This window comes from Equus przewalskii, chromosome 18 (genome assembly GCF_037783145.1).
Source record: "Equus przewalskii isolate Varuska chromosome 18, EquPr2, whole genome shotgun sequence".
Taxonomy (NCBI): Eukaryota; Metazoa; Chordata; class Mammalia; order Perissodactyla; family Equidae; genus Equus; species Equus przewalskii.
The window spans coordinates 25,470,037-25,496,129 of record NC_091848.1 but is presented as its reverse complement, the minus strand read 5'-3'; the positions used below and the strand labels follow the sequence as shown (position 1 = coordinate 25,496,129).

At 41.0% G+C, this 26,093-nt stretch overlaps 1 protein-coding gene across 1 annotated transcript in view; it reads left to right on the top strand.

Moving 5' to 3' along the window:
* Nucleotides 1–3,495: 3,495 nt before the first annotated feature.
* Nucleotides 3,496–26,093, top strand: part of LIPH (lipase H) — a 49,326-nt gene continuing 26,728 nt past the window's right edge. The window contains exons 1-3 of the mRNA XM_070582477.1: nt 3,496–3,675; nt 20,269–20,636; nt 21,845–21,953. Coding sequence (XP_070438578.1) covers nt 3,627–3,675; nt 20,269–20,636; nt 21,845–21,953 — 526 coding nt within the window. The 5' untranslated portion in view covers nt 3,496–3,626. The remainder of the gene's footprint in view (nt 3,676–20,268; nt 20,637–21,844; nt 21,954–26,093) is intronic.

The following is a 26,093-nucleotide window of genomic DNA, read 5'->3' as shown; positions in this document are numbered from 1 at the left end:
AAAGTTCTTCACAGCCTGTCTTCAAGTTATCTTATCATTTCCCTATTCTTACACACCAAACTCTCAATCCACGCTTCTTTCATGCCTCCAAGTTGCTCCCTCTCCCTGGAATGCCTTTCCTCCACCTTCTTCACCGCGTAGACTCCTACCTAGTCTTTTGAACTCAGCTCGAAAGGCACCTCCTGTGTGAAGCTTTTCCAATGGTTCCTCCCTCTGGGATTCCCATCATCTTACTGCTTCCTGCTTGGTTCTCCTCTGGAATGTGTATGCATATCTCTATATTAGTATTATCACTAATGTGTCTGTCTTCTTGAGGGAAGGAGACATCTCCTATTTTTTCCTTATTATTTTTTTAAATGGAAGCTCAAGAAATGTTCAATAAATGAAGGAATGAAGAAATGAAACAAATATATGAATTTGAGGAAAGTGACCCGGATCTCCTTGTAGAATAGGAACCGAGGGAACAGTCTTATCTTCCAGACTTGGCTCACAAGTGAGAGATTGCAGGGTCACTGATGGGGATAAGACAAAAGGATGTTACAGTGAGTCATATACCAGCTTGGAGCCCTAGACCAGGGCGGGAGAGAACATAGGTCATTGGTTGAAGCCAAGGAGAGCCATAAAACCACCTCCGCTCAGTTCCATTAACTTCCATACCTGTTTTTCCCGTCCACGAGTTTGAAAGCTTGCCTGGCCCTTTCTACTCTGCTGTCTGTAGCAAGTGATTTCTAGGTTAAAAAAAAAAAAAAAAAAAAAAAGCCAGCACGTAATAGTAGATTAAAAATGAGGAAAATTGTGATATTCTTGAGTTATGATCATTTATCAGGGTCACAGTTTTAAGAAAATTGAGGTTTATTCACCCTTGACTAACTGATGAGAAATGAAGAAATAGTTTTCCTGAGAACACCTTTGAACAAATGTTAACATTCACATGGTTATGAGTGGGCCCAACTTTTGGAATTTTTAGAAACTTTTATTTTGAAATAATTATAGGTTCACAGAAAGCTACAAAAATAGTACAGGCGTGTCCCATGTACCCTCACCCAGTTTCCCCCAATTGTAACATCTTACATAACTAGAATGTACTATCAAAAGCAGAAAATTGACGTTGGTACAATCCACAGAGCTTATTTAGATTTTACCAGTTTTACATGTACCTATTTGTGTGTGTGCATGTGTGTGTGTGTGCGTGTGTGTAGTTCTGTGCAATTTTATCATCTGTCTAGATTCCTGTAACCACCACCACAAGCAGAAGACAGAGCTAACCCACCTCTCAAAGATTCCTCATGCTAGCCCTTTGTAGTCACATCCATTCTCCAGTTCTCCCTTCCTCTCCCCTCCCCCATCCTTTGGAATGTTTTATATTTTTTCATACTTGATATTTCTCGCTAACCCAAAAAACAGGGAATGAGTTCTCCCATTGATTCTTTTTTTTTTTTTTAATTTAAAGATTGGCACCTGAGCTAACATCTGTGGCCAATCTTTTTTTTTTCTCTTTTCCCCAAAGTCCTCCAGTACATAGTTGTATACATTCTAGTCGTAGGTACTTCTGGCTCTGCTATGCGGGATGCAGCCTCAGCATGGCCTGATGAGTGGTGCTAGGTCCATGCCCAGGATCCAAAATGGAGCACTTGAACTTAACCACTCAGCCCCATGGCCAGCCCCTCTCCCGCTGATTCTTGTGCTGTTTTGTGAACGCTGGAAGTAGAAACAAGCACACAGCTGGGAAGTTAGGGAACCTTCTGTGCCTACCAGCAGGAAAATCATTCTGAGTAACACAAAGAGGCTGCCAAACAGAAATTATTCTTATCCTATCATTGACTAGTTTCCAGGAAAATGTACATTGGCTCCATCTAGATAAACACTTGACATGGTGCTAAAACTGATATGAGCTCAACAAATATTTATCAGGCAAGTACACTGATCCAACAGGGAGCAATGCGTTCCATAACAGGTTCCTAAGAGAATGTGAAACAATTCTCTATTAGTTCCAGAGAGCAGTTGTTTTCTAATTAGTAAAGCTTATTACAAAATGGAAACATCAAAAAGCTAGCAGGTCATATATTCGGTTTTCCTATTTCTGTATCCTTAACTTATTTCTCCAAGCAGGAGATGAAAGACAAAAATAAAGTGCTGACTAAAGTCATTTATCTGAAACATCACTGTTGTAAGGTGGCCTCCATTCCTAAAATCCCAGAGATTCTCCACTTGATCCCTCTTCTCAGCATTGTGCAGCCCACCTTCTGATGGCAGGGAAAGGTGTAGATTGTGTGACCAGTCAAGTAATAACAATAGTTACTGAGTGGTGAATGCGCTTACCTTGGTAGTAGGCACAGTGCTAAAAGAACTCTATTTGTAATATCTCGTTTAATTCACATAACAACCCTGGGAGATGTGTGGTTTTACTACCTTCATTTTACAGTTGAGAAAACTAAGAATTAGAGAACTCAAATGTTTTGGTTAAGACCACACAGCTAGTGAGTGGAAGATGTGGGATTTGAACCCAGGTCAGTGGACTACTGCTAGGGAATGTTGGCTTTCATTAGGTTTGAGGTGTGACAGAAATCTGTGTACTTTTAAAAGCCCCTCAGGTGATTCTGATGTACTGATTCCTTGGGAAGCATTGTTATAATCTATTTCCTGCAAGGAATCCCCTGCTATTCAAATGGAATGCAGACACAGAGAACTGATAAACTTAGATGAGAGATGCTGTTATTTCATAAACACATAGTTCAGGTAGACAGGGCTAAAAGACTAGTGGCTTTTGCCTGATGCTTTGGGTGAAAACGTATTCTTAAATTGTCTGTGTCTTTATTAATTTATCTTTCAGCTGGTCAGGCCACCACAAGCCTGAGTAAGTGTTGCAAGCCCTTCCACCAGAAAGGGAATTAAATTACCTTGTAGCTGTGGGAGCACAAGTTTAGTTACTTCTAACAGTGTGGTGGATAGATTCAGGCATTGTTCTCTAAAGCTTTTGCATTTACTTTTCCTTAAAAAAAAAGCAGGGAAAGAAGAACTAACAGAGTAATAGAGAAATGTGAGCTCCGGATAGGAAGAAATAAAAATATGTATAATACCATAAAAAGTTTCCTTTAATCTGAAGCATGTTTTGGCAAATATAGGTATATGACTGGACTTGAAATGCTCTTAATAAAATCTAACGACTGCCCTATGAGGAATGAGTCTGCGAATTAACATAAAAAGTAGTTTTGTATACACAGGCCAACAGAACACTAACCGGATTTGTTTCATTCATAAGAACAAGAGGGGGAAATATCTCAAATCACACTAGATTTCAACACACCCAAGCCAAACGACTAATAAACCACCCACAGAGAATGAAACTATTTTGAGCTCGTCACTCTGCAAATACATATTATGACGTTAAGATATGCATAAAATTGTGTAAGACAGAAACATACCTGATCTTTTATTGAAAAGGGGAGGAGTCAAATATCTTGAGAGGGATGGGACCTGCCCACAGTTCCTCAGGAACTTCCTGTTGTCACCACACCTCTGGATTAGTTATCTGGGCTCTCCCAGAGCGAGGCTCTCAGTGGAGACTCTGAGGCGCTGAGAAGGAAGTCGTTCTCTGGTGAGTGTGACGCGCTCGCTCCAGTTTCCACATGCTGAAATTATACTTCTTCATCAGTTTGATGTGCTTGGTGAGACCAGGTAGGTTATTTACGGAATGCTTGTCTTAATTATTTTAAAAACATTTTAGCATTACTATCATTTTGCATTTTACCATCCCAGTTCCTTCAGTGGACTTTTAAAGTTTCATGTGGTCATTTTTAAAGAAAGAAAATATGGGTTAAATGAACTTTCTAATTCTGAAAAAAAAAAATTTTTCTCGGTAATAAAAGAAATTATTATTCCTTTGAATTAACTTATTCTTTCGATGTACAAAAATTAAACATGCTGAAAAATCTCGAATAATGTTGTCTTCTTTCCTAGTTAAATTTTCTGTGCCTTTCCACCTTTATGAAATAAGATCATTTATTTTCTGGAAATTTTAAATTTAATTTTATTGTAATATCTAATATCTAGAGGGTAGGATTTCATAGCTTTCTTGCATTGAGGGCTTATTTAAATTACTCTAACAGGAGCCGGCCCAGTGGCTCAGTGGTTAAATACGCACGTTCCGCTTCGGCGGCCTGGGGTATGCTGGTTCAGATCCCGGGTGTGGACATGGCACTGCTTGGCAAGCCATGCTGTGGCAGGCGTCCCACGTATAAAGTAGAGGAAGATGGGCATGGATGTAAGCTCAGGGCCAGTCTTCCTCAGCAAAAAGAGGAGGATTGGCAGCAGCTGTTAGCTCAGGGCTAATCTTCCTCAAAAAATAAATAAATAAATAAATAAATAAATTATTCTTACAGAAAAACATGATTTTATACATGTAAAACCCTTAGAATGGTGCCTGGTATATTGATAAGTTAAAAATTATCAATCATAATGAAGAAATTAAAAAAACAGTAATGTACATAGCAAGGTACCAAAAACAAAATGAAATGCTTTTTTTTTTTTAAAGTCAATATTTCCCAGCCTTTTTAGGAATTCATTTCTTTTTCACGTAGCTTATGGTAGTAAAGATTGGTACAATTGTTTTGAAGGGAAACATGTTATATATTAGGAGTCATAAAAGTGTTCATGCCCTTTGAACCGTTGCTGGGCATTTTTTTTAAAGAAATAAAAGAAAAAAACCCTCGTACACAAAGACAATTCTATGTGTTGCTTATAATAACTTGCAACTAGATACAACAGAAATGTTCCCACATACAGGCATGGATAAAGTACAGTATATCAACTCTTTAAAAAATGTAGCCTTTAAAGTAATTCCGGGGGCCGGCCCCATGGCCGAGTGGTTAAGTTCGAGCGGTCAGCTTCTGCAGCCCAGGGTTTGGTCAGTTGGGATCATGGGTGTGAACATGGCACTGCTCTTCAAGCCATGCTGAGGTGGCATCCAACATAGCACAACCGAGGGACCTACGACTAGAATATGCAATTGTGTACTGGGGGGCTTTGGGGAGAGGAAAAAATAAAAAATAAAAATAAAATAATTCTGAAGCTATGCAGAAATGTGCAAACACATTTATAAAGTAATGCAAAGTAGAAAAAGCAGAACTCAAATTTGTAAATAAACTAAGATTACAATTATGCTAAAATCATGTATGTAAGCCTGTAAATAAAGTTTAGAAGGGAAATGGAAAAATTAAAATAATTGTATTAGGATTTCAGGCCAATAAATAAATTTTTCTTAATTTGTGCTTTTGAAGTTGATTTACTAGTAAGTTAAAATTATAGTAGTGTTGACATTTTTTAACTGAAAACTCAACATGTTAAAGTGCTTTTTCATTGTCATTTTTAAATTTAAAAAATGAACATAAATTTAGAGATAGCTTAAGGGGAGTGGGGACTAACTCTACCACAAAAACCTGATGATGATTCGTGGGTACTTTCTTCCAGTCTCCCATTCTAGATCTCTATTTACAAAGTTGGAACTTAATTTTTTTGTGACCTGCCTTTTTACTTAATATTATCTCATCAGCAAAGGCTTGTTTTAAATGACTCTAGAAGATTCACTGCGGCATGATAGAATTTAAGCAGAGACACGTCACAATAAACTTCTGTAGCTAGAAGGAAAAGACATAATTATAGCTGTAAGCTAAATCTAGACTTCTCAATCTCTGCAAAACCATGAACTTGGGACTTTCGTGGGGGAGGGTGTTGAAGAATATGCATCTGATCGCAGAAATTATTAATTACAAATACATTGACTTTCTGTTTCTCTCTTCTTTGCCTCTCAGTCCAGAAATTAGCAAGTGTTAAGATACGATTCAGAAATGCCAAGGATACGAGTCATTCACTTTCACAGATCTTTACTTTGTTGTTTTAACCTTTGTGAAATCATGATAGGAATGTTTGCCAAAACCTTACCAGTGGACAAAGCAATGGCTAGCAAATGCTATCGTGCACCAGAATCACTGGGGGGATTTATTAAAAATGCAAAGACGCAATCCCCAGAGATCCACACTCAGTGAGTCTGGGGTGAGATCTGGAATCTGCATTTTTACCAAACTCTCAAGGTTTTTCAGTTGCAGCTGGTCCAAGGAACACATGTTGACAAATATTGTTCTAAATTAAGGCTGTTGTCCTTCATATTTTTTAAAGTTACCTCGCTATCAATATTTTGGCCTATGGCAACTTGTGTAAAACTAGGTAGATATTTTCCTAGAGAAAATGGTTGGGTGCCAAAAACATAATTATTTCCTCGGAAATAATTGGCAATCCTTTCCAGATGATTTATAACTCTGTGTGTGTGTTTGACTCATCCTTCTCTGATACTGGAGGCAAAGGCGAGTGAGGGAGTGAGGTGTGATGTGCATATTTATTATGCACATGATTAAGAGATGAGAGTGAGGAAATCTGGCCTCTCCTCTGTTTTCTTAGTTGTATCCTAAAGAAATACAGCCAGCGGTTAAAAGCAGAGATGTCCTTCCAACCAAGAGGGCATTTTGCCCATATGCTTCTTGCCTGTCTCTGACCAGGGTTAAGAGAAACGTGAGATATTCCACCAGGTCTGGTCCTGGTCAGCTGGCTCAGGATGGATTTTTAACGTCAAATTCAGTGCTATTCTCTGAATAAAAAAATATAAACTGAGTTACTTTTTGGATTTAAAAAATTTGTAGAATTTCATGGCAGGGACATGTCACCTCCCCCTTCTATAGCTCTTAAAAATAGGAATCCAACTCATTTTCTAATTTCCCCAAGGCAGAGTTTCTTGTCTAAAGAGGAGTTTATTTCTGGGACTTTTGAAAATTCCTTCAGAACAGTGTTTTCAGGCATGCATAAGAGTGTGCTTCATGTGTGTGGTGATGGACGGTAACAAGTCTTTGGGTGGTGAACATGATGTAATTTACGCAAAAATCAAAATATATGATGATGTACACCTGAAATTTACATAATGTTATAAACCAATGTTACTGCAAAAAAAAAAGAGTGTGCTCAAGTGTAGCTTGCTGGAAACATCATGCCTTCATCAATTATCATGTGCTGAGCTGTCTCCCAGACGCTGACTAGCATCCACTGCCTGGCGTGCGGAACACTTGAGAACGTATGCCTTAATCTGGGTCTGAATCTCAGTGATTACTTTCAGGCAGCATTGAGTCAGTACACTTGACCCTGAAACTCTGTTCTAAAGAGGTTATTAACATACATCTGTGTCATGTTCCGAGGTGGGGGGAAATGATAGCTTGAACCCAAATGCCTTGAACTTGAACACTTGAACTGGGAACCCAAAACTTGAAATTTAAAAAGTGTGAGTCAGGGCCATGCCTGTTTTAATTCCTGACTGGATATCGGGCATTAAGGTTAAACTGGGTGGAATTTCACAGCTGTCGCCTGAGTTCGAAAGTTAGTGAACTAAGCTTCACCAGCCATGGGTCTGGGAGAAACTGATATTTTCATTTTCAATCAGCTGACTCAGCCACATCAAGAGGTTAAACATGAACCTATCTTTGCTTATTAACTCTCATAGAATCTCAGAATTTTCTGTCCTTTTGTCTGCAGTCTCAGTTGCTTCATTTGTGGGTTATTTAATCTATCCACAGTTTCATCTTCTCTTTTCACTGACACCTCATTGGAGGAGAATGAGGAGTCTCCTCTTTGTGAAGTTCTCCCCCGACCCCAGTCAGAACAGTAGGGAAAGGAATCAGTTCCTCCGAAAGCAGGTGGAAGCTAAAAAGCCAGAACGGAGTGCGATGCTGAGACAGCAGGAGCAGCTTTACTGAGCTTCAGGGCAGCATGTGTTTCCAAGGCAGAGTGAAAGGATCCCTTGTAAGTTTCATCAGCAAGGGAGTGGGGCTGTCGGTGATCACTTTTGTCCTAGGGAATCACACTGTTCTATCCAACTGGGATTCACATGAAGTAAGTCAATCTAGGGAAACAGATGTCTATCTGTTTTCTCAGTGGTATTGATTGTAAAGAAATATAGCCCATGGTTAAAAGAAGAGATGTTCTGGGGTCGGCCCCCTGGCCAAGTGGTTAAGTTTGCGCTCTCTGCTTCGGTGACCCAGGGTTTCACCGGTTCGGATCCTGGGTGTGCACCTACCACCGCTCCTCAGGCCATGCTGTGGCGGCATCCCACATAGCAGAACTAGAAGGCCCTGCAACTAGAATATACAACTATGTACTGGGGGGTTTTGAGGAGAAGAAGAAGAAGGAAAAAAAAAAAAGATTGGCAACCGATGTTACCTCGGGTGCTAATCTGGAAAAAAAAGAGAGATATTCTTCTAGTCAAGAGGGTAGTTTGTCTATCCAACCCAATTTTGTCTGGCAAAGGTAAAACAAAATAACAGCTATGTTTAGTCCCTAAGCCTGAGAACAAGAATAGTTTATTTTGTAGAGGAACAGCTACAAACCCCCCTCCCCCGACAACAGACTGACCAAGGTGGGGGCTTTGTTTAACCTTCAGTGGCAGAAAATGGAGGTCCATCTATTTCCAAGGGGAAAGAAAACAAAATGGAAAACTGGGAGCCTATTTTGATTTTGACAGAAAAAGTGAAACTTCTGCCCATCATCTCCAAAAGACTTTTTGTGTTTTCACTCTGGTCTTTCCATGAAAGTGTGAAATTATAGGAACCATTTTTTAAAACAGTTTTATTAAGATATATTTTATATACCATACAATTCACCCATTTAAAGTGTACAGTTCAACAGTTTTCAGTATAGTCACAGACATGTGCAACCATCACCAATTTTAGAACATATTCATGACCTCATAAAGGCACCCGGTATCCTTTAGCTATCACACCCCAAATTCCCCATCTCCCCCCAGCCCCCAGCCCTGAGCAACCACTAAATCTACTTTCTGTCTCTATAGATTTCCTTATTCTAGACATTTCTTATGAATGGCGTCATATAATATGTGGTCTTCTGTGCTGGCTTCTCTCACTTATAAACTTACAATGTTTTCAAGATTCATCCTTACTGTAGCATGTGGAAACGTTTGTTAACTAAAGGGTATTTAGCCAAAAACCCAGCTTGACGTAAAGGTGACAAACCACCTATCTGATCCACATTCTAATTACAGGAGTAAAGCATGGCTATTTTCAGATCTTTTAATGAAAATTCAAAGAAATTTTAATTTGTCACTACATTTATTTTTTCAGGTTTGGGTTGTCTTTGGTTAGTAAGACTGCCCTGGAAATTTGTTTTCCTGAATAAATGCCTCTTGTCCTTTCAAATCAGCTAGCTATCTTGCAGATCTTCGAATTTTGTGTCCAAAAGGAATGCTAAAGATTAGCTAAATTTCTAAGGAATGAGGAACCAACCTCTCATTTTAATATAAGATGAATGATGGCCCAAATAGATTATTTGTTTTACCTTGTTAATGACAGAGCCAGAACCAAACCCAGTTCTCTGGCCAGGGAGAACCACGGCCACCTGTGTGCAGCTAATAAAGCTTCCCTTTCCAAAACCTTTAGTTGGGTTAAGGAAGCTAAAATGATGGAGGGAAAGGAATTAACACCTACTGAGCACTTACGTTATGTCAAATCCTATGCTAATCAATTTACTTATATTATTTCATTTAGTCTTCATAACAACCCTATGAGGTCAATACTAATAACCCAACTTTTCATCAACATCATCAACAATTACTAATTTTTTAGCTTCTACTATGTACCAGGTAACGCTTTAGATACTTCATAGACATTCTCTCTAATTCTCACAACAATCCTGACAGCAGAGCTGAGGTTAGGGTGAGGGAGTGAGGTACTCACCTGATGCAAAATTTAAGTGGGGAAGGGGCACTAAAACTCAGTAATCAAGATAAATGATATTTATGATTTTTAAAGCTATAAAAAATATTTTCTTTTTCATGATACTTTAATGTAATATTTAAATGATATTTAATATCATTTAATGATATTTTAATGCAAATGATAATATGTGTATCATTAATAATGGTTATTATAATGTATTGTTATCCATTTCAATAATGCATAATAAATATATGCATAGATGATATTTTAATTTTTTTAATTTTGTATTTATTTTAAAGGTTGACACCTGAGCTAACATCTGTTGCCAATCTTTTTTTAAATTTATTTATTTTTCTTCTTCTCCCTAATGCCCCCCAGTACATAGTTGTATATTCAAGTCCTTCTGGTTGTGCTATGTGGGACGCCACCTCAACATGGCTTGATGAGCGGTGCTAGGTCCATGCCCAGGATCCGAACTGGTGAAACTCTGGGCCACTGAAGTGGAGCATGTGAACTTAACCACTCAACCACAGGGCTGGCCCCTTAATGCAGTATTTTTTTTTTTTTTAAAGATTTTATTTTTCCTTTTTCTCCCAAAGCCCCCGGTACATAGTTGTGTATTTTCAGTTGTGGTTCTTCTGGTTGTGGCAAGTGGGAGGCCGCCTCAGCGTGGCTTGATGAGCGGTGCCATGTCCACGCCCAGGATTCGAACTCGTGAAACCCTGGGCAGCGAAAGCGGAGTGCATGAACTTAACCACTCAGCCACGGGCCGACCCCCTAATGCAGTATTTTTTTTTTTTTTTTTGAGGAAGATTAGTCCCGAGCTACCTACTGCCAATCCTCTTTTTGCTGAGGAAGACTGGCCCTGAGCTAACATCTGTGCCCATCTTCCTCTACTTTATATGTGGGATGCCTACCACAGCATGGCTTGACAAGCGGTGCCATGTCCGCACCCAGGATCTGAAGTGGCAAACCCCGGGCCGCTGTGAAGCGGAACATGCGAACTTAACCACTGCACCACCAGCCGGCCCCCCTAACGCAGTATTTTTAAAAGATCAAAATCAATACAAATAAGTCCATGATGAACAAAATATCAAAAATTTTAATATAGACTATCGTCTGTTTTACAACTCTGTGTTATTGTATAATATGAAAAGCCATTTCCAATCAGCCAGCCCTTCCTGGGCCCATGACACCTCCACTTCCTTGCTCAGCAGTTTTTGAAGGTTGACAATGGTGTGTGAACAGATTGAATTACGAAGGGCTATATATATAGTCATGTTTTTTGATTGTAGAGCTTTTATAAACTTTTCCACTTGGTTCAAAATATGGGAGATGGGGCCGGCCTGGTGGCACAGCAGTTAAGTGCGCATGTTCCGCTTCAGCAGCCCGGGGTTTGCCGGCCCGGATCCAGGTGCGGACATGGCACGGCTTGGCAAGCCATGCTGTGGTAGGTGTCCTGTATATAAAAAAAGTAGAGGAAGATGGGCATGGATGTTAGCTCAGGGCCAGTCTTCCTCAGCAAAAAGAGGAGGATTGGCAGCAGATGTAGGTCAGGGCTAATCTTCCTCAAAAAAAAAAAAAGGGGAGACTATTTTGAGAGAGAGAGAGATAGTGTTTTTTCTTTTGCCTCAGGCTCAATATGGCTCTGCAAGGCGTTATTATGGCCATCTTACACACGTGAAACTGAGGCCCAGTGAGCTTAGGTAATTAATTATCAGAGGTCTTGTAGCTAGTAGGCAATGGAGTTGGACCTCAAACTTAGGTCTGATTCCAAAACCCATAGTCTTTCTAAAATCAGGTTGCATTTTTAAGACACTAGACCAAGGTTGGCAAACTTTTTCTGTAAAGAGCCAGATATTTTCAGCTCTGTGGGCTATCGGTCACTGTTACAACCACTCACCTCTGCCTTATGACAGGAAGGTAGCCATAAACACATAAATGGGCATGGCCAGATTTGGCCCATGGGCAATCACGCACTAGATTATAACAAAACATCTCAGGCACAAACCATAAACACATAAATGGGCATGGCCAGATTTGCCCCATGGGCAATCATGCACTAGATTATAACAAAACATCTCAGGCACAAATACATGTCTCTGAAGATGTTATAGCCAGATGTCCCTGACATCCTACTTGGATATATTTCTTTTAATTTTACAGAAAGAAAGCAAGAAATGATAATCAGGCCCACTCTACATAGTCTAAATTCCTCGCTGGATGAGAGACATCACCATCCAATTGTAATTTTCCAATTGTCAACAGGAAATGGCATTTCAGAGTAATTGAATTTCAAAGTAGTCTTAAAAGGAAAGGCAAAGTTTCTTCTGTTTCAAATAAACACTAATCGAAGAGATTAAACTTTAGAAACCAGTTTAACACGTTCTGTGGTTACTCAGTTTGGCTCTATTAATACTACCTCTAAGCAAACTTGACTTTGTAAGAAAACGACAAAATAATCAAAAGAAGTTTGCTTTCTGAAGGCATGCATGTAATCATTTTAGAAATAGCAACATAGAACTATATTTATGAGGGTGAAGCGATTTAACAAATTTGCTATTCATAAATAAATATCCAGTGCTTACATGCTCTCCAAATTGCCTGAGGATTTAGGTTCCCACAACAAGACAAGTTCCTGTGCTAGATCCTGGGGGCACAACACTGGACCCAAAAAACCACATAGCACCCGCCCTCAAGGAGCTTAACCTAGTTTGTCACATGGTCCAAAATAAGATAATTTTTTCTTTCCAGAAGAAGATTCGCCCTGAGCTAACATCTGTGCACATCTTCCTCTTTTTGGTGTGTGGGTCTCCACCACAGCATGGCTGAGCCCAGGAGCTGAACCTGGGTCCCTGAGGTGGACTGCACTGAACCTAACCACTAGGCCACAGGGCTGGACCCAAAATAAAATAATTTTAATGTTTTCTTTTTAAAGTGTTATTAATTCTGAGGGGAAAAGGGTTAATAACTGTAGGCAATTTTAAACTAAACCATCAGAAATGGAATACATGACCCATTTTTGTTTGCATATTATTTTCCAGGCCTTGTCACCTGCAGATATATTTTTCCATAGTTTCAGTCATAATGCGTGTGCTATTTCATACTCCATTTATTTTACAAACATTACACCATACACTCTTTGTGGTCCTCATATGGTCATTCTGAACAGCTGGATAATGTGTCATCAGGTTGATACTCATTTATTCAGGAAATATTTGTTGATGCTATCTCTGAACCAGGCTCTGTTATTGCCACTGGGACTACACCAATAGATAAACAGACAAATATATCAGTTGTTTTAGAGCTTCTACCCTACTAGGGGAAGTTATTTCAGAATAAAGAAAGAATGCTTCAGGTACGTGGTAGAAAAAAGCAAGTAATATTGAAGAAGGAAGGTTCTCTGGAGTGGAATTCAATACAAGAAAAAAGTAGAATAATATCTATAAATCCTGGGGGAAAGACCATTGTTCAAAACCAGGTCATCATTTAGGCCAAGGAATTCACTTACAGGCATGAATGAACTGAGAAACTGTATTATCCACTAGCCCTTCTTGAAAAGACAGCAAGATAGGGGTGGCCCTGTGGCCTGATGATTAAGTTGGTGCGCTCTGCTTCAGTGGCTTGGATTTGCACGTTTGGATCCTGGATGCAGACCTACACTGCTCATCAGCCATGCTGTGGCAATGACCCACATATAAAATAGAGAAAGATTGGCACAGATGTTAGTTCAGGGCTAATTTTCCTCAGCCAAAAAAAAAAAAAACTAGACAGTAAGAGCTTTTCATCAGCGGTGAGTGGAGAAACCTAAGGAAAGGACTCACAGTGAATGGTGATTGTGTACATTATGGAAATGAAGTTATATACCCTGGGAAACATGATTCCAGAAGGTAATTTTTATATAGAGCCCATTCTCACTACTCATGGTAGTTACGTTCTATAAAGTCACTGCAAACACTGAATTTGCGAATACTGAATGATGGTTCCTAGGAGAAATATAGGGTTAGGTTCCTGTCAGCCTCTGGTTACAAGATTTTTGTTGACCAATCAACACATAATCTTATTTTATGTGTGTTTCTGTTTAAAGACACCTTATTTAGTATATATTGTGGATTTATTAACATTGAACTCACGGCCAGCAGCACCGTCACTCATGTCTGAATGAAGCTTGTCTAACATATGTATTTTCTCTGTAAGGCACATTACAGCCTTCTTGAGTTTAGGAACACCAGACAGCCTTCAGGACTGTGCTTGGGGGCCATTTTAAACAGCAAAATCATCAAGAAGCAAAAAACATGGCAGTAAAATAGACCATGAAAAGGACGTTTGTTATGACAGCTGAGACAAGAAGGTGGAGTGTTGCTGTGTTTGACCTCAGCTAAGAGTGGACATGGTGGGCAGCTCAATCTTTTTGCTGCTCTGTTCATGTCCGTGGATGACCACAAAAGAACCCTGAGTACTGATTTTTGGGGTTACAGTTACATTTTAATGAGTAGGTGAATTCACAAATATGAAATTCACAAATAATGAGGATTGACTGTATTTTGACAATGGGGACAAAAAGTGTATGTTTATCTGTGTGTATGTATGTTCTGAAGGAGGGTCAAGGAGGCTATATGAGAGGCGATATAAGGCATTAACTTTTTCATCTTTCTTGGTAGAGAATAAGGAGACAGAACAGATACAGTAAACAGAACAGAAACTCTCTGATGATACACCAATACATAGAGGCTTAACTACTTATTTTTAAACTAACAAAGGATGAACAAAAAATAATTTTTTTAATTTTTAATTTTTTGAGGAAGATTAGCCCTGAGCTAACATCTGCCACCAAAACTCCTGTTTTTGCTGAGGAAGACTGGCCCTGAGCTAACATCCGTGCCCATCTTCCTCTACTTTATATGTGGGACGCCTGCCACAGCATGGCTTGACAAGCGGTGCCATGTCCACACCCGGAATCTGAACTGGCTAACCCTGGGCGGCCAAAGTGGAATATGCGAACATAACTGCTGTGCCACTGGGCCGGCCCCTAAAAATAGTTTTATAACTGATAAAAATCAAGAGGTAGACATTAGATGAGTATGGAGAAGTATTGAGTGTGCTAATGCCTCCTCATTTATAACAGAGGATCATTACATACTGTCTCAAGTTACTAAAGCAAAGTCTGGAGCATGATAAGGAAAGACAACCGTTCCGACAAAGGTCAGCAGCAGGACATGTGGCAGAAGTTATGCTCCACCACAGTCTGAAATACAGTTTCCAGATGCCCAAAAATCCTTGCTAGGGATTCACATTGGTGGATAATTAAGTCTGAATAAATATACCCAAGTCTGGAACAGTTCTGCTTGTAGTCTATTTCCTGCCTACAGTCCACACATTTACATCCCATGAAATAGAGACTTAAGCATTTCATATAAAGTTATAAAGGTAAACACCAGAAGAATTAAAGCAGGCTATAAACTTCCTAGTGTGAGAAAGAAAACATAAATGAAACAACAGAGAGACAGCACAATCCATATAGTATTAGAAAATACAGCATTACCGTATGAAATCCAAGTGTGTCAGTTTCGGTCCTCCAAGAAGCAGACACCAAGAAGGGATTGGACACGTAAGAGATCTATTGGAGGACAGGTGTGAAGGATAAAGCCGGCGGGAATAGGCAGAAAGAGCTTTCACGCCGTGATGCTGATCTGACACCTAGGAAGCAGAGGGGAAACGAAGGATTGGGTAGAAAGAGCTTCAGCACGGTTCTGAGAAGATTTCAGCCAGGCTGATGGGGAGTCCCTGAGCCAAAGTTGCCCATTACTGGAATCCCACATGATGCAGGAATGGCCACCTTGGCCTGACCCTAGTAGACTACAGTGCTCGGTCACTGGCTGGGAGCAGCCTGGCGGAGCCGTGGTTTTCGTGTGAACACTGTGGGGCAGCTGGAGGCACAGTCAACTCAGCCGTGCTCCCTGCAGCACATTCCCTTGAAGGCAGATCTGAGTGAGGCACCAGATCTGTGATGCCAATAAATGTGAACTTGCTTGTTTTTTTTAAAAAGGGCTCCCAGATTGGGTCATAAAACAAAACCCAGCTAGATAATATATGTAAGACCCCCTAACCCGAACAGATTCAAAGGTTAAAAAAAGGATACAAAACATTCCAGGTAAATGCTAACAAAAAGAAAACCAAGTTATGGTAATAATATCATTTGATGGAATTCAAGGCAAATGGAGCACATTAAAATGAAAAGGATACAATACCTGGAATATTAAGTCTAGGTAATAAAAGTAAAAATCTATGAAACTAAAACTTAATAATTTGGGGAACTTGAATTTGCTCTTCAGTGTAACATTGTTATGCTTTGCAAAATGAGTCCCCCATTGTTGGCATTTCCAGATGTAAGAGAAGAAGATTTGTGAATCCCAGACCAGGCCAAACTCCCTATTTAAATTCCCATTTTAGGGCCAGCCCAGTGGCGCAGCGGTTAAGTGCACATGTTCTGCTTCGGTGGCCCAGGGTTTGCCGGTTCAGATCCCAGGTGCAGATGTGGCACCCCTTGGCAAGCCATGCTGTGGCAGGTGTCCCACATATAAAGTAGAGGAAGATGGGCACGGATGTTAGCTCAGGGCCAATCTTCCTCAGCAAAAAGAGGAGGATTGGCAGCAGTTAGCTCAGGGCTAATCTTCCTCAAAAAAAAAAATTCTCATTTTATACCACATCTCTTTTACATGGCATATATCACAGGTTGCAATTTTATACTTATTTGTGTGTTTTATTTCATTCATGACTGACTCTTTAAAATGCCACCTGACACAGAACCTAGGATGGAGTAGATGTTTGCTGAATGAATTGCACATTTCCTCCGAGATTGAGAGATAACATAGGTAAACCTGTTATAATATTTAGTATTGAGAGAGAGGAACAAGGAAATCTGGTTTTCACTCATTCCTTACGATGGACTTTTCTAGAATATAATGCCACTGTAAAAATAACTAAGACATTAAAAATATATGAAGTCAGAGTGGTTTTATCAAACGAAAAATAAAAATCCATTTGTTCTGCCCTTCTTGCCTTTCAGTAACTGTCCCTTTTAAGGGCTTCTAGTAAAGACTCAGAAAGTCAAGGACATTGGTTGAGTTGCTCCATAGACGTTAAAGTTGGCAGTTGCTGCTGAAAAATAGCTCTGGCCCCAACTTTGCGACTCTTCTCCGAGCCTTCCAAGGACCCAGATACGTGACTTTTGACACACTGACCTAATATTGCTCATTTGGCTCAAAACGCACAGACACATTAATTAAAGAGTCTTCTCTGGAAAAGGATCTCTCTCTTCCCCAGTATGACCTCAATCATAACCTCCACAGCATTCCTCTCTTGGGCTGGTAGGTGGCAAGTGAAAGATGACATAGTTTCCTCAGGCCACCTGGTGAGTCAGTCACACAACCAGGAAGAAAACCCAGTTTTACTGATGGCTAAGACCAAGAGGCTCAGCCCTACCCATGATATCGTCTATTCAATAAAATGACTAATTAAACAGCCAATTACTTACTCCAGGACTTGCTGTACAAGCACTAGACAAGTTTCAGTCCCCATTCTCCAGGACCGTGCAATCTACAGCAAGAGAAAAATGAAGGAGGCCAACGGATAGAGAAAATATTTACATAGATGAGTAAGTTCTGGCATCTCATGCACAGAGTGGTGACCATAGTTAACAATACTGTATTGTATACTTGAAATTTGCTAAGGGAATAGACCTTAAATGTTCTTGCCGTGCACACACACACACAAACACACACACACAAAAGGTAATTATGTGAGGTGATGGGTGTCTTAACAACTAACCTTGTCGTGGTAATCATTTCATAATATATGCATATATCAAATCATCATGTTGTATACCTTAAGCTTACACAGTGTTATGTGTCAATTATATCTCAATAAAGCTGGGGGGAAAGGGGAAAAAAAAGAGAGACAGGATTTACATTGTGAGCATGCCTCATTGCATGTGCTACTTGACAGGGTGGAGTAAAAGGAGGAATGTGTACATTTGGGGCTCAGTTTTTAATTATTATTTTCTAGGGTGAGGGATTTCAAAGTTTCCTTAATTTTTAACCTTTGATTTGAGTTTCTGTTGCTCATTCTATTTTGGAACTTCACTCACTCTTGAGTACCAGAGCCTGTGCAAGAAGTTTCAAAGAAAAGCGTACATGAATGGATTCACGTCATCAAGAAAGGGTAGAGACCCCAGGATGAAGGCTACTCTGAGGCTCAGAATGAGGGAGGAGCAATTCCTGGGTGTGCAAGCGTAAATTCACTGAGAATAGGGGTCCTGGGCAAGTGGTTCCTAAATTCCTATTGGAGGACTAGAACTAAGAACAGATGGTTCCCAAGGCTCTCTTGTCCGCTGTTGGCCAGTTCCAAGCCAATAGTCTTCCCCATCTGTTCCCTCCTCTTAGAATGGGCGTCTGTAGGGCCTTTCCCCTTCTCCTGGGTAACTAAAGGACCATCTCCAACTTGCAGGCAGGGATTGTTTGTGCTCCGCTTCACCTCCTTCTTGGCTATTCTCTCAGCCAAGCAGGACGTGGGAGAGTGGGTCACAAGACGGTTTTAAATAATTCTTATAATTAAAGAAAATACTGTCTTCCCAATCATTATATTATTGTGTCTGGATACCAATGTGGATCAGGGGTTTACTTTTATTTTATTTGGTCATGGTTCTTGATCAAGGCGTTATATACTGTCGCAAAAGTAACAGTCTCACTATCCAAGGACCCCCAAGTCCTCCTTCCTTCCTACCCATTCTTCCATCTTGCAACTTGATCTTTAAGTTCATTTCCAACTCCCTGTGTGCCTCCAAGCAGAAGTCTTTATTATTCCTATCTGCTTTCGTTTTCTCATTTCAGAACTCACAGCCTCTCTCCTGCTTTGTACGTCACTGATACGACCTTGTCCCCTTTCTTCTTCCTTTTATTTAAGCTTTTTATTTGGAAATAATTTTAAACTTGCAGAAAAGCTACAAGAATGAAAAAATACACAGGACACCAATAACCCTTACACAGATTCACCTATTGTTAAAATTTTGCTTTTAACAATGTAGGCTTTGTCATTTGCTATCTTGTCTTCCTTAATTTTTTTTTCTTGTTTTTAAAGATTGACACCTGAGCTAACATCTGTTGCCAGTCTTTTCTCTTTTTTTTCTTCTCCCCAAAACCCCCCAGTCCATAGTTGTATATTCTAGTTGTAGGTCCTTCTGGTTGTGCTATGTGGGATGCTGCCTCAGCATGGCCTGATGAGCGGTGCCGTGTCTGTGCCCAGGATCGGAACCAGCAAAACCCTGAGCTGCCGAAGCCGAGTATGAGAACTTAACCACTCGGCCACGGGGCCAATCCCCTTAATTTTTTTTTCTCTAAGCCATTTGAGAACAAGTTGGCCATTTACTTATAAATACTTCAGTTGTATTTCCTAAGAATTAGGATTTTTTTCTAATATCACAATCATGATATGGTTATCAACCTCAATTAATTTAAAATTGATACCATACTTTTATCTAATTTAGTGTCCACATCCTAACTTCCTCTCTCCTCCATTTATTTATTTCTTTGTTTGTTTGTCTATCTATTTATTTTTTATGGAATCATCGATTCCTAATTTTTTCCAAAGGCCTATAATGCATTACTGTCCTTAATTATTCTGTGCTGAAATTATCCCAGATTTAGCCAGTGGAAGCCCCTTCAAGCTGTCTCCTGTGTCCTTGTGACATGTTTTTAAACACTCCTTTACTCTCTGCCGTAACAAGATATTCCAGAGTCATCTTACGCTGTTCCCCTCCCCATCCCCAATCTTTCTTCTAAGGCCATCCTTGGAGCCTGCTCAGCAGGATGAATGCTTGAGGAGCAAAGATGGAGAGGATCCAAGAAAGGCCGCCTTGGTCAACAGTTTTAGATGCTACTGAAAGGCTCAGGGCAAGGTACATCACATCCTCCACCACTGTCCCAGGAGGGTGCTCTGGACAAGGAAAGAGGTGCTCAGACCAGGCAGATTCAGTTAGAGTCGTCTACCACATGCTGGGCACTGTGAGGGATACACAGGGTTATAAGACACCATTCCGGGAGATTGTGGTCTAGCAGGAAGACGTGTCTGTCCATAAATGCCCATAATACACCCCTGGAAATGTTTCCGTTATGCTGTCAATAAGGTACATAAAGGGGTTTGGGGAGTTCTGGGATGAAGGATAGTACTTATGGCTGGAAGATCTGGAGAAGGCTTCATTGAGGTGACTTTTGTGTTAGACCTTGAAGGAGGTCAGGATTTGGAAAAATGATTTCCCTGGTGAAAAAGAAGTCACTACTTATGAACTCCGAATCAGGTATGACTTTGCAACTTCATTCAACCAGATCCAGCCTCCTGCTAATTGCTATAAGCCACACAGAAAGAACTTCAGTGATTATAGGCCAGCACTCTTGCTTGATACTCAACCAAGGAAAGAACTGTCATGATGTTGTCTAATTTTTATTTTCAGACACAAAGGAAACATGTCCTTCATTCACCAGATTGAGCTTTTCCAGTGCAGTGATTGGTACGGGACTAAATGTGAAGTTGTTGCTTTACACAAGGAGAAATCCGACCTGTGCACAAGTCATCAACCCCACGGCCATGGGGAACTTGAACGTGACGAAGAAAACCACCTTCCTTGTCCATGGATTCAGGCCAACAGGCTCCCCTCCAGTTTGGATCGAGGACTTAGTAGAGGGTTTGCTCTCTGTAGAAGACATGAACGTGGTTGTTGTCGATTGGAATCGAGGAGCTACAACTGTAATATACACCCGTGCCTCTAATAAGACCAGAAAAGTAGCAATAATCTTGAAGGAATTTATCGACCAGATGTTGGTAAGGGAGAATTCTCTTAGATGATTCTGGGCCAAATTGAGACTGGGCCATTACCTAGAGATTTAAAGCCAAGAGATATCTGCAGTGAACAGGGGGACTATTTTTCAAATTTGAATAAGCCCCAGGGAAAGTGGGGGAAGGGCTGGAGGGAACGCCCATAGGTATGGTTGTGCAGGTTGTGCACTGCTAGGGCACCCATCTAAGGAAGCACCACTGTCCCTGTAAACACTGTGGATTTACACATTTTATTATGATAATTTTCTAGCAATACCAGCAAAGCGTCCTTAAGAGGGGGCATCTTTTTCTAATTCCCATATAGATGCCTTATGAGTAGGAGAGGTTCTGTCTAGGAGTTTCCTGGTTTCAAGGCATACTGCTTCCTCAACTTCTATAAGCTCTTCCTTTTCTTAGAAATGCCAGAAGTTTAGTGACCAGATTATTCCAAACCAAAACTGATACACATGGTCTGGTGAGAGATTTTTGTGTGTGTATGATTTATGTTTTTAGAAGACTTACAAAGATTAAGTAAATCCTAAATTTTATTTAGTGATCTATCTCATGAATTGCCCATTATGAAAAAAAAGTGACGATATGAGGACTATTTCAGAGAGAATCAGGCCTGATGGCCACCGTGGCCGGGGGTGGCATAAGCTTTACACAAGCTCCACCACCTAAGCCACAGCCCTGGGAAAGTGAATATTAAAATGATTCATGACAGGCTGTCCCAGCAGACTACGGTCAATGTTGTCCCCTCCCCCTTTCTTTCCTTCCTTCTCCATAGTGACTTCATTAACTGGGCCAGCATGAAGATAAAGGAGCTCATCAAAATGTTTTGGCGCCCTTCTCCCCAAGTGGGAAGGTTTTAGAGCTGTCTTACTTTGGTTTCTAGCAGAAGCAGGAATGGAGGCACCACGCCCGACAGGTTAAGGCACAGGTTAGGAGTTGGATAGACTGGTTCGAATCCCGCTCTGCCCCTCCCCAAGTGCCTGACCTTGGGCAGATTAGTTCAACTGTAGGCCTCAGTTTCCTCATCTGTATTATCAAAATAATAGTATCTACTTTGTGGGGCGATGTGACATTTAAATGAGATAATGGGTATAAGGTGCTTAGAAGTGTTTCCCCAAAGTCAACAGTTAGAAAATGTCTCCAAGTGTTGTCACCATCTTGGCCCCTCACAATTTATAATGATGGTCCTCTTGGAATTTCAGGCAGCAGGAGCTTCTCTTGATGACATTTATATGATTGGAGTAAGTCTAGGAGCCCACATATCCGGGTTTGTTGGAGAGATGTACAATGGGCAGCTGGGGAGAATTACAGGTAAGGCTTCCTGTGAATGAGCACGGGGCAGTCAGGCTGGGCAGAGTGTTAACTGAGGGAGCATGACACAGGCAACCCAAATCCTTGGGTTTGAAGCCAGCTCTTCCAATTACTTAACCTCTCCGAGTGTGTGTCTTCTTGTGCAAAGGAGAGACCATAATAATATTGACCTCAGGGTATTATTTAATAAAATCTAGGCAAAGCACTTTGTAAATTGTATATGCCACAGCAAAGATAGGTGGTGATTTTATTTCCCTTATGCTAGAAAAACAGCTACGTCCCATGGGATTTGCTCTGTGCCCTCCAAGCAGATAGCTTTCTTCTTTTCATTTAATCCAGGATGGTTTCAACTATACACCTAATATGTTTCCCTCCCAGGCACAGCTGGAGTCTCACGAAAGGAAAATGAGATGGGAATTTTGATGGCTGGGGCTTACTCTTTGAATAAAAGCTTTCAGGGCAAAGCTGAATGAAAACCCTCAGATAGACAGCAGGTGAATCCCCAAACAAAGCTTCCCCAGAGCTACGAAGGAAGGGCTGAGGGAGGCTTTCTCTTGCAGAGACTCAAGGCTTCTTTTATTCATACCTTTCCCAGAATCCATCCTCACACAGAGGTAGCGATCTTAAATCTAGGGAATTTGGAAGGCAGAAGTGAACGGAGGGAGGAGACATTCAAACCAACTACTTTGGGAAGTAAGCTTTTAGGGCCACAAGGTGCTACTTAACTTGACAGGTAGCCCTGGGAAAGTCGTTCTTTCTCTCTCTCTCTCTCTCACACACACACACACACACACAGACACCCCACATTGCCTAGTGTCTCCTCTTACCCGGGTACTTGAGGTCACATTGTTTTTCCTGGCTGGTTTTTTCTTACTTTCACCCCAAAGGCCAAGGCTGTCCTCATCTTCTTATTTACCTGCTTTCCTAGGGAGGCAAAGCGCTTTTTCAGTTTTTTAAATTATTGTTGTTACTATGTTTTATAAAGCAATGTGTGCTTTTTTAAAATTTCATTTTCCCTTATGGGTACAAAGGACAGATGGCTTGAATTTGCTTGCATCCCTTATCTGTTGGGAGCTCCTCTTTTGGCGGGTGGTACATTCCCCATTAGTGCGTTTAGACGCTGACTGGCTCTACCTCCCCCAAAAAAGTCCTAATTTGTAGTGTTTGCTGATTTCCATGGTGCAATACTCCACCGTGACTGATTTCAAGCTACCAACCTGACATCACTGACGGCAAAGTTTGGGAAGAGATGAGCAGAATCTGCTCTCCAGTGCTGGTCCTAGGGGCCTCCGGGCCACCATGGCCTTATTCTATCTACCCACCCCCCACCCCGCCCCCTCTCCTGGGTTTTGCTCCTCCGCCTCCCAGCAAACCTGTTCCCATGACTACTTTGAATGTGAATGCGATGTAACCTGGTCTCTGAGCATGGAAATTCCCTGAGCCAGCCTTCCTTCCACTCTGGGCCCACGTGGCCCACTCTGTGGCCTGCACCCAGCCAATGGTTCACGGCTCAAGTTTCTGTCTGCTGACTTCCTTATGCTCTCCTGATTCTTCATCCTATCTGAGCCCCAAGGTCAATCTCAGCTGCCCCTCAGAGCAGTTTCAGGAGTAAAGTGTCTCCCTTCCTCGCTCACCTCCCACTGCCTTGCCTGAGTAGACTCACTGGATTGTGCAGCGGGAATCTGGCCCAGAACTCAAGGACCCGATTCACTCCCAAGGCCCCAGAACCCGACGGTTCTGCTTGTTATTTACTAGGCTGTATTGGTTGCTTCATCTCTTCCACTTCCCTTTCTTTCCTCTGCCTTTCCTTTTGCTTTTCCTCTCCAGGCACATCTCCTGGTTTTACTTCTCATTAACTTCTCCAGCAGAAGATGGCAGAGCATGAACAGATTTTAAAATATTTCAAGTACCTGATCACTTGATAATGCATTAAATTTGATTCTCAAATGCAAGGGCATGTAAAAGTCACCTAGGAGTGCTGGTTACAATTCCGACTTGCTGAATCCGCATTCTGGGGTTGGGGTCCAGGAATTTGTACTTTTAACCAGAAGATGCAGGTGGTCTGAACACCACACTTTAGGAAACAACCATAGGGCTGTGCTGTCCAATATAGTAGCCACTAGCCACGTGCGGCCATTGAGCACCTGAAATGTGGCTAATACAAATTGAGATGTGCTGCAAATACAAATACACGCCGGATTTCGAAGACTAACTACAAAGAATATTTAAAAACTCTCAAAGTTGTTAATATTGATTACACATTGAAGTGATAATATTTAGGATATAGTGGGTTAAATAAAATGTATTATCAAAATTAATTTTCCTTATTTCTTTTTACTTTTTAAAACCGGCTTCTAGAAAATTTTAAAGTATATATGTGGCTCACAGTATATTTCTATTGCACAGCACTGCCTTAAATACTTCATGGTGACCTTGGGGATGGGAGTGAGAGTCCCTGAAACTGCATGCAAAATGTTGGATGTCTGTCCTGGGAGAGGTCCAGAGCTTTCATCAAATTCTCAAGCCAGTTAATGCTGCAATAAAAACCAAGGATCAATATCTAGACACTTTTCTGGTGATCTTAGAGCAACGAGAAAGAGCTCGATTTTCCCATTTTGTTTCTATTCTATAATAATCTCAAAATGTTCTTGATTCAGATCCAGAAGTCCTTTTATAAGTCTTCTGAAGTAGCTATTAATTCTACCTCCATTTTGCAGACAAGGAAACAGAGGTTCAGAGAAGTAAAGTAACCCACCTAAGGTCACACAGCTGCTGGTGTTAGGTTTGGGGCTCCATGTCACATCTATCTGACTCCAGTGGTCTCTGCCGACACAAAATACGCAGCTTTTTAGGGCAGGTTAACTGTGTTTTTTGTCGGACATTGTAAGCTGATCATTTGCTCTGGCTTATCACTGAAGAGATCATATGCCCAAGTTTACTGTGACAGTCCCCATTTGAGCCTGTTGTCCTGGTATAATTATTAATAGCACCCTCATCACTTTCAGAATTGCCCTGGTTTGGACTTTGTGTAGTAAGCCGATTTATCTGCCGTGGATCTGAGGTTGCCATAAACTGGGGCTCTCATGGTTTATTTTCTTCGACAGGAAGTGGTGCCGTCTTAGGAGACGGGGCTGCTTCCGCAGCAGACCCTTTCCTAGGTTAGGAGTTTCTTATTCTGTGTGGAGAATATCCTGTGGCCTTGGGTGCCCACATGTTGATCAGTCTCCTCCCACATCAGTTTCAGCTGGGAGCAGACAAACGGGGAAGAAAAGCTGGGGAGAAAAAAGAGAAAGAGATAAGGAAAGGAGGCAGACAAAGACAAGCCTCAAGGAGCAAAAGAGTATTGAGAGAGGGGAAATGGAGAGAGTGAGGCTAGAACAGGAAAACTGAGGCCAAGTTGCCATCTCTCAGATTTTATAACACCAGGGGATGGGAGATGTCATTTAAAATGACATTCTTAGATAACTTCGAGACATACCTTGAAACCTTCTTCACTACGGGTAGGTTTCTAGCAAGCAGGGCTTTTTGGAAACACTGGTGTTTTTTTCTTCTTGGGTTTTTTTTTTTTTTTTTTTTAATTTAAAGACTGTAGTTTGTGGTTACAGCATCACAGCAGCTGCTCTCTTGTTTTTCCAGCTGTTTCATAACCATGATAAGGAACGCCCAGCTAACATTGACCAAGAAAAGAAATCAGTCCAGGCATTGGTGGGGTAGGTTAATTCTGCAGGAATTGACACCCACTTTATTTCCCTCATCCATATCTGACACCTGCCCTGACCAGTGAGTTTCACACCTTTCCACTGAGCTTGCCAAACCCAGTGTGGTGAAACCAAGAGCTCAACAGAAAGAAGTGGTTGCCTCGTGAGGCTGTGGCTCTGGTTATGGATCTTTCTGAACCTCAGTTCATTCATCTGTGAAATAGGAGTCATAATAATTACCTGCCTCCCTCACTGGCATGGGATGTGGATCATATGAACTGGTACATATGAATACAAATTGAAACTGTAAAGAAGTTGTATTAATAACAAGAAGGAAAGGTTGAGTGAGGTTTCTGGGTCATTTAAAATGGGATGAAGATTAAGTATAGCATCTGCTTTTTATATGCACCCTTGGGCGCTTTTTTCCTGAGGAAGCAGTTTA